The following is a 12,588-nucleotide window of genomic DNA, read 5'->3' as shown; positions in this document are numbered from 1 at the left end:
GGTTCCTTTTAAACAGATTGAACCATCATTCAATGTAACGCCTAAGTGTTTGCCGTCAGCTATTCCCATAAAAGACTAGTATAAAAATGAGAACAGACCTGAACTATCTTAAACTGGGCCCGGCTAGCCATATAACGAGGAGTGTGTAAAAATACTTGTGTGCGCGTCACCCTCTAACATGCTTGTGACTGCTGCCCCTGATGTTTTCGTACACATTTAGCCCACATAATCAAGTTGAAAGAGCGTGTCACGCAAACGTTGACGCCACAGCTCTAACACGGAGCACTGTCAGTTAAGTCTGACACTTCTGTATGCAAGATAATCTTCTGAGGACTTCATTGAGTTTTGTTATTTCTGTCGTGCATATAATTCCTTCTCTGTGCTAAACTACTACTGTACTCGTCTTCAGTCTGATTGGTTGCAGTTATGTAACATAACACATGCCATTTAGCATATCTAAAAGTTACTTTTAGTCATGCGTGCATACACACCACAGGCATACGAAAAATGTGTGTTTTATGTGACACTTTGGCCATATTCTGCCACGGTCCGCCTGTTCACAATGTGTGTACAGAATAATCGAAAACACCCTTCGTTGCTCAACCAGATTTCATGTACATTTATTCTTAACATGTGGAACATAGTATAAAGATTTTATACTGAATAAACAATGTAAAGTTCATCAAATGAAAGGGGGAGAAGTACTATATATGTAGAGTTTAAAAAACGCTTGTTATAACTGTCATGTTATATATACAGTTCTGCCCATCATGGTCTGTTTGCTTGCTGACTGTACAATCTAAATAGGTTTGTCTTTTAATAACCAAAACTAGAGCGGTCTTATCCCTATATGTCCTTACAGACCTGTCCCAGTCAGAACATAAATACATAAAATGACTAACCTCATTTGAAGCGAGTAACTAAATATTCATTATTCAAATGAGCAGTCATAATTATAAAGTCATTATAATTATCAACTACCATCACTTATCTATACCACATCTCTTGGCAAAGAAACCAAATAGGGCTGTCAATGTACAACTTCTATAAGATAGAAAAGACTGATGGAAGTACTGTTTGTTGGTGTGAGTTTACCTGTCTGCTATGGTTACCAGTAAGTCAGTTGAACAGGGTGACTTATGTCTCCCTGTTATACTGGTATGGTAATATTATTATGATGCAATACTTGTGGTCAGTTGCCTGTGGTCAAAAGTCATTCACATTTGTTAACCCCCCCCAACAAGCCAACTAAATCCTATTGCACGATAGGTATTTTTTTTCCCCCAGAACAGGATACATGATGTACTGTTGTATATTCAGAGTAAAGTCAGTGGTTTTTTCTTTACCTTAATACACGATAAAGAGATCTATCTACAACATGATTCACAATTTAAATAAGTCTGCTTCCCCCTGCAAAAAACAACCAACAAAAAGATCCCAGACAAACGGCCACATAAAATAAATGTAAGCACATGAGACCCCAAAACTAAAGTAGGTTCTCTTTCATCGGGTGCCAACTTTGGTTAAAACAAAAATGAACCGACGAAATAAAAATGTATAAAAAAACAAGTATTAAATATTTTTATAACAATTATTTAAAAATTCCAAATGAAGGTTGTGAATGGGGCAGAGGAGCTATACAGTGGGGGAAAAAAGTATTTAGTCAGCCACCAATTGTGCAAGTTCTCCCACTTAAAAATATGAGGCCTGTAATTTTCATCATAGGTCAACTATGACAGACAAAATTAGAAAGAAAAAATTCCAGAAAATCACATTGTAGGATTTTTAATGAATTTATTTGCAAATTATGGTGGAAAATAAGTATTTGGTCAATAACAAAAGTTTCTCAATACTTTCTTATATACCCTTTGTTGGCAATGACACAGGTCAAACATTTCTGTAAGTCTTCGCAAGGTTTTCACACACTGTTGCTGGTATTTTGGCCCATTCCTCCATGCAGATATCCTCTAGAGCAGTGATGTTTTGGGGCTGTCGCTGGGCAACACGGACTTTCAACTCCCTCCAAAGATTTTCTATGGGGTTGTGATCTGGAGACTGGCTAGGCCACTCCAGGACCTTGAAATGCTTCTTACGAAGCCACTCCTTCGTTGCCCGGGCGGTGTGTTTGGGATCATTGTCATGCTGAAAGACCCAGCCACGTTTCATCTTCAATGCCCTTGCTGATGGAAGGAGGTTTTCACTCAAAATCTCACGATACATGGCCCCATTCATTATTTCCTTTACACGGATCAGTCGTCCTGGCCCCTTTGCAGAAAAACAGCCCCAAAGCATGATGTTTCCACCCCCATGCTTCACAGTAGGTATGGTGATCTTTGGATGCAACTCAGCATTCTTTGTCCTCCAAACACGACGAGTTGAGTTTTTACCAAAAAGTTCTATTTTGGTTTCATCTGACCATATGACATTCTCCCAATCCTCTTCTGGATCATCCAAATGCACTCTAGCAAACTTCAGACGGGCCTGGACATGTACTGGCTTAAGCAGGGGGACACGTCTGGCACTGCAGGATTTGAGTCCCTGGCGGCGTAGTGTGTTACTGATGGTAGGCTTTGTTACTTTGGTCCCAGCTCTCTGCAGGTCATTCACTAGGTCCCCCCGTGTGGTTCTGGGATGTTTGCTCACCGTTCTTGTGATCATTTTGACCCCACGGGGGTGAGATCTTGCGTGGAGCCCCAGATCGAGGGAGATTATCAGTGGTCTTGTATGTCTTCCATTTCCTAATAATTGCTCCCACAGTTGATTTCTTCAAACCAAGCTGCTTACCTATTGCATATTCAGTCTTCCCAGCCTGGTGCAGGTCTACAATTTTGTTTCTGGTGTCCTTTGACAGCTCTTTGGTCTTGGCCATAGTGGAGTTTGGAGTGTGACTGTTTGAGGTTGTGGACAGGTGTCTTTTATACTGATAACAAGTTCAAACAGGTGCCATTAATACAGGTAACAAGCGGAGGACAGAGGAGCCTCTTAAAGAAGAAGTTACAGGTCTGTGAGAGCCAGAAATCGTGCTTGTTTGTAGGTGACCAAATACTTATTTTCCACCATAATTTGCAAATAAATTCATTAAATCCTACAATGTGGTTTTCTGGATTTTTTTTCCTCAATTTGTCTGTCATAGTTGACGTGTACCTATGATGAAAATTACAGGCCTCATCTTTTTAAGTGGGAGAACTTGCACAATTGGTGGCTGACTAAATACTTTTTTCCCCCACTGTATGTACAGTGGGGAAAAAAAGTATTTAGTCAGCCACCAATTGTGCAAGTTCTCCCACTTAAAAAGATGAGAGAGGCCTGTAATTTTCATCATAGGTACACGTCAACTATGACAGACAAATGAGAAAAAATCCAGAAAATCACATTGTAGGATTTTTTAATGAATTTATTGGCATATGATGGTGGAAAATAAGTATTTGGTCAATAACAAAATTTTCTCAATACTTTGTTATATACCCTTTGTTGGCAATGACACAGGTCAAACATTTTCTGTAAGTCTTCACAAGGTTTTCACACACTGTTGCTGGTATTTTGGCCCATTCCTCCATGCAGATCTCCTCTAGAGCAGTGATGTTTTGGGGGCTGTCGCTGGGCAACACAGACTTTCAACTCCCTCCAAAGATTTTCTATGGGGTTGAGATCTGGAGACTGGCTAGGCCACTCCAGGACCTTGAAATGCTTCTTACGAAGCCACTCCTTCGTTGCCGGCGGTGTGTTTGGGATCATTGTCATGCTGAAAGACCCAGCCACGTTTCATCTTCAATGCCCTTGCTGATGGAAGGAGGTTTTCACTCAAAATCTCACGATACATGGCCCCATTCATTCTTTCCTTTACACGGATCAGTCGTCCTGGTCCCTTTGCAGAAAAACAGCCCCAAAGCAGGATGTTTCCAACCCCATGCTTCACAGTAGGTATGGTGTTCTTTGGATGCAACTCAGCATTCTTTGTCCTCCAAACATGACAAGTTGAGTTTTTACCAAAAAGTTATATTTTGGTTTCATCTGACCATATGACATTCTCCCAATCCTCTTCTGGATCATCCAAATGCACTTCAGACGGGCCTGGACATGTACTGGCTTAAGCAGGGGGACACATCTCGCACTGCAGGATTTGAGTCCCTGGCAGCGTAGTGTGTTACTGATGGTTGGCTTTGTTACTTTGGTCCCAGCTCTCTGCAGGTCATTCACTAGGTCCCCCCGTGTGGTTCTGGGATTTTTGCTCACCGTTCTTGTGATCATTTTGACCTCACGAGGTGAGATCTTGCGTGGAGCCCCAGATCGAGGGAGATTATCAGTGGTCTTGTATGTCTTCCATTTCCTAATAATTGCTCCCACAGTTGATTTCTTCAAACCAAGCTGCTTACCTATTGCAGATTCAGTCTTCCCAGCCTGGTGCAGGTCTACAATTTTGTTTTTGGTGTCCTTTGACAGCTCTTTGGTCTTGGCCATTGTGAAGTTTGGAGTGTGAATGTTTGAGGTTGTGGACAGGTGTCTTTTATACTGATAACAAGTTCAAACAGTTGCCATTAATACAGGTAACGAGTGGAGGACAGAGGAGCCTCTTAAATAAGAAGTTACAGGTCTGTGAGAGCCAGAAATCTTGCTTGTTTGTAGGTGACCAAATACTTATTTTCCACCATAATTTGCAAATAAATTCATAAAAATCCTACAATGGGATTTTCTGGATTTTTTTTCTCAATTTGTCTGTCATAGTTGACGTGTACCTATGATGAAAATTACAGGCCTCTCTCATGTTTTTAAGTGGGAGAACTTGCACAATTGGTGGCTGACTAAATACTTTTTTCCCCCACTGTATATATATATATATATGTGTGTTAAAAAAAAAAAGTGTCATTTTATTTAAATAAAAATATAATACCACCCACACCCATGTGTTGGTGTTCACTGCAGCCTCGTTGTCAGACCAAGCACTTCCCTCCTCTCTCCCAAGCCCCCCTCCCTCTGTGTCTTTGCCTGTGGCGGTCACGAGGAGCGTCCAATCTTAAACAGTACTTCACACATGATGGCCGCCACAGCTGAGCTCAGCACAGAGGACAGGGAGATGTCCAGTAGCCTGCTCTCGTAGAGAACCAACTCTGTCCGGTTCTCCTTGGCCATGGCCAGCAGAGCCTTGGCGGCCCTGCACATCATGTTAACGCTGGGGGGTTCGGGGTGTTGGGCTGGGTGTAGCAGGCTGGGGGGTTGGGGGTGTGGGGCTGGGTGTAGCAGGCTGGGGGGTCCCTGCTGGTGCTGGGACATGGCCACGCAGTCCTCCAGGAAGCCGATGAGTATCCCCACGCTGCCCTTCTGCAGGGCGATGGCGCGTGCCGCGGTCGGGTCCCCCTGCGCCAGATTAGAAAGCACAGCCACCGCCATCTCACGGCACACCTGGGACTTCCGCTCGCCCACATGGCGCACCAGGGTGGCGTAGAGCTTCTCCTGGCGGCTGAAGGGTGGCGTGGCCAGCAGGAGGTCCACGTTGTTGTCCTGGATGCTCAGTTTGCACAGGCACTCCAGCACTAGTCTCTGGGGGGTGAGGGAGGAGGAGCAGCCCGCCGTGGTGAAGGGGTCCTGGGCCTCGGCAGAGGGGCACACCATCCAGTGGAGCAGGCCGTCCAGGATGGGCAGACAGATGCTCTCTGGGTAGAGGGACAGGTCTAGTTGACCTGAGATGTTAGCCAGGGTGACCAGAGTGTTCTCCCTGAGCGCTGACAGACAGTCCCACCACCATTCGTCTTTACTGCAGGCCCGGCCCTGCTCCTCCTCTCTCTGGTAGATGGGAGGCGTCCTCATCCTCTGGGGGTGCAGGTGGTGTAGCAGGACCAGCCGCCCCAGGATCAGCACCAGGCCCGGGTGGCCGGACATGTCGTTGTCATTCCCCGGGATGAAGGAGAGGCCGCGGACGATGTTGGACACGCAAACGCAGCGGCGGGCCAGGGCGTCCTGCCAGGGTTCAGCCGTGGAGAGGGGCGCCTCGTCCCAGCAGCGAGGCTCGTCCTCCAGCAGGGTGAAGATGGGGCTCTGGGTCTGCGTCCCAGGAAGACCGTTCCTCTCTGACAGAGAGCCTGGCCGGACACTCATATCGTCCATAGTGACTGTCTCAGTCATGCTCTTCTCTACAACAGCCTTCCTCTCCTCCTCTGTCGTTTCTGTCTTCTGCTCCAGCTCCCCTACCCTATCCTCCCTCTCTTCCCCCTTATGTTTCCTCTCTGTAGGCTTGCTGTTGGTCTCCTCGCCACGTCTCTCGAAGTGTGTCTGGATGTGGGCCGTGGAGTCCCCTCCTCCAGCCTTCCAGTGCAGCAGGCCAGAGGTGAACCCCCTGGGCAGACTGAGCCCCTGGTCCTCCTCCACTTGGTCCTCCTCCACCTTCACAGGCAGCTTGTCATACTTACTGGCCTGTTTGAGCCTGGGCTCTGGGGGCTGGGACTGCTCGGTGGCTGCCACCTCCTCCTTTTCCTTCCCCTCTACCTTCTCTTTCACTGTCACCTCCACAGGCTCCTCCTTCTCCTTCTCTGTGCTGCCATTGGCTGTGGTCTTCTCTGGTCCCGTCTCTTCTGGCCTACTTTCCCTCTGCTCTTCGTCTAATTGGCTGCCAAGCTCTGGAACGGTAAGCTCCTCTTCCTGGTCTGTGATTGGTCCGAGCAGCATCTTCTGACCCTCGGTGCCCACCTCGTACTCATCCAGGATCCCAAAGATCTCGATCAGGTACCGGCGGAAGTACTCCACTATCAGCTCCAGGAAACCAGGCAGCTGGGGAAACATAGCATATCATAAGTTAGGTAGCTCTCTGAAATGATTGTGTGAAAGACTATTAGACAATGGTTTGGTTAGGGGTGTTTATCCTTGAATCCAGTCATGGTCCAATAACCACTTAGAATGAAGCCATGCATTTGACATCGTTTGGTATGGTATGGTTTAGTATGGTATGGTAAGGTTTAGTATGGTATGGTTTAGTATGGTATGGTATGGTTTAGTATGGTATGGTTTAGTCTGGTATGGTTTAGTATGGTATGGTTTGGTATGGTTTAGTATGGTATGGTTTAGTATGGTATGGTTTAGTATGGTATGGTATGGTTTAGTATGGTATGGTTTAGTATGGTATGGTATGGTATGGTTTAGTATGGTATGGTATGGTTTAGTATGGTATGGTATGGTTTAGTATGGTATGGTATGGTATGGTATGGTTTAGTTTGGTATGGTATGGTTTAGTATGGTATGGTTTAGTATGGTATGGTTCAGTATGGTATGGTATGGTATGGTTTAGTATGGTATGGTTATGGTTTAGTATGGTATGGTTCAGTATGGTATGGTATGGTTTAGTATGGTATGGTATGGTATAGATATTGGAGGTTTACATCATTGCTTTAGTCTAGTCTCATGGATACTGGATATCATTGGACATGTCTATGGATATGGTTTGTGCAGCACCGTCTCACCTGTGACAGGGTGAAGGAGGACACAGTGCTGTCGTCATACAGCAGGATGTTGATGGTGTCCAGCGCCCACGTGCTCTCAGCCAGCAGACCCGACTTCAGAGACATCATCACGCGCCATGCCTCTGGGGTTCCTGGGGGTCAGAGGTTACAGTTCCGAGGTCAGAGGAGACGAGGGTTGCATCGAAAACGGCACCCTATTCCCTATCTAGTGCACAACTTTTGACCAGGGCCCATAAAGGGAATCGGATGCCATTTCAGATGCACCCATTATGAATTGCCTGGCTAATGCTCTATAACAGTGTTTCCCAACCCTGGTCCTCCAGTATCCCCAAAAGTACACATTTGTATTGTAACCCTGGACAAGCACACCTGATTCAACTTGTCAACTAATCATCAGGCCCTTAATGAGTTGAATGAGGTGTGTTTGTCCAGGGCTACAACTAAACAGTGTACTGTTGGGGGTACTGGAGGACTCGGGTTGGGAAACACTGCTCTATAATAACAGGCTAATTCTCCTACCGGTCTCCTTGGAAGTAAGTCTGTGTCGGGCTTTGAGTTTGGGCAGGGTGGCCTCCACAGACCCTAGGGGGAAGCTGATATCTCTGTGGAGAGGTAGAATGCCCTGCCCTGACATCCCCCCATTGTGTGAGCCTGGCATGGACCCGGGCATCCCTGCCTTCTTCAGAGAGGCCATGTAGTGGCCCCCGTTGTTGGGGGAAAGGGGTCCGGGTCCCCCCATGGGCCGGGGGAAGGGCGAGGGGCTGTGGGCTCTAGCGATGTGGTTGGCCATGGCAGGGTTAGACTGGTAGGAGGAGGAGGGATGTCGGGAAGCCATGGGGGGCATGGAGGAGGAAGAGGGGGGTGGGTACGGGGGCTGGCGCTGGCCCGGGTGTCCGGGCGGCCACTGGCCATCCTGGAGGCCCCTTCCCTCTGGGTCATCCCCCGGAACCCGGCTCATAACAGGGTAAGGTGGCCCCTGGCCCTGTTGGCCAGGGTAGGGCCCGGGGTAGGCCATGTCTGTCCTGGGGTGCCACATGTTGGCCTGGGGGCCCTCTGCAGAGGCTCCAGAGGGTAAGGGGGGGCCTCCGCTCATCATGCCGTGTTGTGGGGGCCCCTGGATGGCTCCCATGCGGTCTCGGCTGTAGGGGTAAGGGTACTGGCCCTGCATGGGCCTGTGCTCCGGCCCCATGTAGCCCCTTCCGTACTGGCGGTGCATGTCTGGCTGCTGCCCTCCGTACTGCTGCATGCCGTAGGCTTCACCCTCATGGCGCTTAGCAGGGGGACCATACATCCCCTCCTGTCCCACTGGCCTCTTACAGCCCTGAGAGGGAACAGAGAACTTTATACGTTAGATACTGTAGTCAGTAAATTGCAAAGATGACCATTTATAGTTTGCTGGTCTCTCTCTAAACCTTGCACTCTCTCTCTCTCTCGCTCAACCCCCCCCCCTTCCCCCTCTCTCAACCTCCCCCCCACTCTCTCTCAACCCCCCACTCTCTCTCAACCCCCCCCACTCTCTCTCTCTCAACAAGCCATGATGTTGGAGTTGGACAAGGTGGAGTAGAAGCCAATGATGATTACTTACTGGTAGACCGCTATCGCAAACCCAGTTTAGACTTTAATTTGCATTGAAATGGCCAAGTTAGCCTGTTTTCCATCTGTTCAAGTTTCAGTAGCTGTAGCACAGTGCCCTCTAGGGGCGGGAGGCTTGAGGCTGGGTCTGACCTGTTGCGGGTACATCCCAGGCTGGTGAGAGCCATAAGGCAGGGGGCCGTGAGGGTACTGCTGCTGCCCATAACCTTCATGTCCATGTGGTCTATAGTGGAGGAGGATCACACTCAGTCAGAACACAAATAAACAATACATATATAGGTAGCTTTATAAATAATAAACTCACTTAATGCCAACAGTTTTTATGCATCATTCAGACAGACACGTCTTACCGCTGATGGGGGTATCTGTTGGCAGAGTACAAGTTGGGGTCACCGCTGGAAGGTCCCATGTTGTTCTGACCCCCAGGGGGAGCCACACCCCCCTCCAAACCCATCACATGGTCTGGTCTGGAGGGTAGGAGGACAACTATGGGCAGCTTATTCCTGGCATTTATATAACTGTCTGATAGATGTCTCAGACTGAAACATCATGCATTGTTTTTGACTTGGGATTTACAATGAATCATATATTTTTATAATAGAGTGCCCCGCCTCAACGTCTGATCCAGCATTGGATTATTTAAGGTAGCACCTCTACTCCAGTTGTTTAAGCATGAAACACCCTTTTTCCTGCAGATATATATTTTTTATGTTACCCTTATTTTACCAGGTTAGTTGACTGAGAACACATTCTCATTTACAGCAATGACCTGGGGAATAATTACAGGGGAGAGGAGAGGGGATGAATGAGCCAATTGGAAGCTGGGGATGATTAGGTGGCCATAATGGTATGAGGGCAAGATTGGGAATTTAACCAGGGCACCGGGGTTAACAGCCCTACTCTTACCATAAGTGCCATGGGATCTTTAGTGACCACAGAGAGGACACCTGTTTAACATCCCATCCGAAAGACCGCACCTTACCCAGGGCAATGTCCCCGATCACTGCCCCGTGCCTACTACTGGTCCTCCAACACCACTTCCAGCAGCCTCTGGTCTCCCATTAACCAACCCTGCTTAGCTTCAGAGGCAAGCCAGCAGTGGGATGCAGGGTGGTATGCTGCTGGCACTCAGTAATGTATCTACTATAGAATATCTGGTTATTAAGATACCCACCTCCTGTCGTAGCTAGGCCCGTATGGGTACTGTGACCGCGGGCCGGGGCCCATACCCATCCCTGGCATGGCTCCTGAAGGAGGACCACGGAGGTACATGTCCTGCATGGTACTGCTGGGCATCTGACCTGGCCCTGAGGGAGGACCACGGAGGTACATGTCCTGCATGGCACCGCTGGGCATCTGACCTGGTCCATAGGCCTCACTGCCCCCTGGCCCTGTGGAGGGAGAATAGATATTGTATATACGGTAAGTAGATAAAGTGTAAATTATTTTGTCTATATTCTGTCTGTATACTCTGCTTAATGTTGTCAGCACCATTTTCACCAGGTCAAATTCTTGGTAAGTGTAATTGGGGAATACAGGCTATTCTGATACCATCAGCATTCATGTTAGGTGTTATTAAAGGAAAGGATGTGTAGTACATGATTTGAACACTGGGGGGCAACATAGTCTAAGGAAACAATCACAGCAGAGAGAGAGATTCAGGTCTGATGGCCTAAACAAAAACAAGGATGAAAAGCAATTTTAACCTAGATGGAGAATTGAAGAAGTGCCAGCCATATCCAGTTCAGACAACAGGTGTATTACTTGAGTTTTACTAACATCACATTGTTCATCTAGTATCAAAATGTACGTTTATTTGTCGCATACAAAGATTAGCAGATGCTAAAGCAGGTGCAGCGAAATGCTTCTATTTCTAACTCCAGCAGTGCAGTAAATGTCTAACAGTACAATACTAATACACAAACAATCCCCCAAAAAGAACACAGCGCAGACAAGCAATGCGGACAATACCAGTAGGCGTGTTCTGTGTTATGTGAATTCACTTTGTTATGCCATGTGGTTAAGGAGCGTCTGGTCCACTCACCCTTCCGGGGCCCTGCATAGGGGTCCTTGTTGGTGTCGTACTGCATTCTCATGGAGGGGTCTGCACTACCGCCCGCCTGCTGGTAGGGGGCGCCAGAGGGCATGGGCCCTCGCTTGTGGAAGGCAGGGTCACTGACCTCTGAGAAGGGATCCTGGACACGGATACCAACACTGTTCCTGAGACACATACAGGAGGGGTGAGGAGGACAAGAAAGGATGATACGAAGGGTTGAGGAGGGGTATCCGTGCATGGATACAGTCAGATTTAGACACACCGACAGACAGACACGTGTACACACACGTACACCCCACACTATCGGGCTATGAGTGGCCCCTGGCCTGTGACCTACCTATTGCCTGGCTGGGCGGTCATGTGTCCGTGGGGTGTGGTGGCGGGAGTGGGGCGCTTCATGCCCTCTGACATCTCAGCCATGGAGCTGCTACCTGTGGACTGGGGGGTGTGGGGACCCTGCAGGGAGCCAGAGTTGGCTAAAGGGAAAATAGCAACAGTAGACAATTGTTAAAAGGTCAAAAATACAGTAAAATGTAATATTGACTGAATTATAGCACATAAACATGTGCTATAGGGAGACTGATAAACATGGGGACCTACAGGGAGCATTAGCTAGCAGGAGAGACTAAGGGGAAAATACACAGCCATATGTAGAGAGAGATGTATAAGTAATTAAGTTGTCTGAGCCAGAACGGACCATAGGGCAGGAGCCTATCCCTTGTTTCTGTAGCGTGAGGCAGCTTGATGTATGTATGTATGTATGTATGTATGTATGTATGTATGTATGTATGTATGTATGTACGTACAGTGGGGAGAACAAGTATTTGATACACTGCCGATTTTGCAGGTTGTCCTACTTACAAAGAATGTAGAGGTCTGTAATTTTTATCATAGGTACACTTCAACTGTGAGAGACGGAATCTAAAACAAAAATCCAGAAAATCACATTGTATGATTTTTAAGTAATTCATTTGCATTTTATTGCATGACATAAGTATTTGATACATCAGAAAAGCAGAACTTAATATTTGGTACAGAAACCTTTGTTTGCAATTACAGAGATCATACGTTTCCTGTAGGTCTTGACCAAGTTTGCACACACTGCAGCAGGGATTTTGTCCCACTCCTCCATACAGACCTTCTCCAGATCCTTCAGGTTTCGGGGCTGTCGCTGGGCAATACGGACTTTCAGCTCCCTCCAAAGATTTTCTATTGGATTCAGGTCTGGAGACTGGCTATGCCACTCCAGGACCTTGAGATGCTTCTTACGGAGCCACTCCTTAGTTGCCCTGGCTGTGTGTTTCGGGTCGTTGTCATGCTGGAAGACCCAGCCACAACCCATCTTCAATGCTCTTACTGAGGGAAGGAGGTTGTTGGCCAAGATCTCGCGATACATGGCCCCATCCATCCTCCCCTCAATATGGTGCAGTCGTTCTGTCCCCTTTGCAGAAAAGCATCCCCAAAGAATGATGTTTCCACCTCCGTGCTTCACGG

General features: G+C 47.5%; 1 protein-coding gene across 5 annotated transcripts in view; it reads right to left on the bottom strand.

Annotated features, from left to right (window-relative positions):
- Positions 1-4,813: 4,813 nt before the first annotated feature.
- Positions 4,814-12,588, bottom strand: part of LOC121552225 (AT-rich interactive domain-containing protein 1B) — a 104,528-nt gene continuing 96,753 nt past the window's right edge. For 4 of the 5 annotated variants that reach the window (XM_045211355.1, XM_045211358.1, XM_045211356.1 and 1 more), the window contains 8 exons: positions 11,432-11,570; positions 11,083-11,258; positions 10,213-10,429; positions 9,389-9,505; positions 9,171-9,261; positions 7,965-8,766; positions 7,446-7,576; positions 4,814-6,759 (listed from right to left, as the gene is read on the bottom strand). In XM_045211355.1, the coding sequence (XP_045067290.1) occupies positions 4,993-6,759; positions 7,446-7,576; positions 7,965-8,766; positions 9,171-9,261; positions 9,389-9,505; positions 10,213-10,429; positions 11,083-11,258; positions 11,432-11,570 (3,440 nt within the window). In that variant the 3' untranslated portion in view covers positions 4,814-4,992. The remainder of the gene's footprint in view (positions 6,760-7,445; positions 7,577-7,964; positions 8,767-9,170; positions 9,262-9,388; positions 9,506-10,212; positions 10,430-11,082; positions 11,259-11,431; positions 11,571-12,588) is intronic. The other variant, XM_045211357.1, reaches the window with a different exon arrangement.

Source organism: Coregonus clupeaformis, chromosome 36 (genome assembly GCF_020615455.1).
Source record: "Coregonus clupeaformis isolate EN_2021a chromosome 36, ASM2061545v1, whole genome shotgun sequence".
NCBI classification, from domain to species: Eukaryota; Metazoa; Chordata; class Actinopteri; order Salmoniformes; family Salmonidae; genus Coregonus; species Coregonus clupeaformis.
This window is presented reverse-complemented; position numbering and strand designations above follow the sequence as displayed.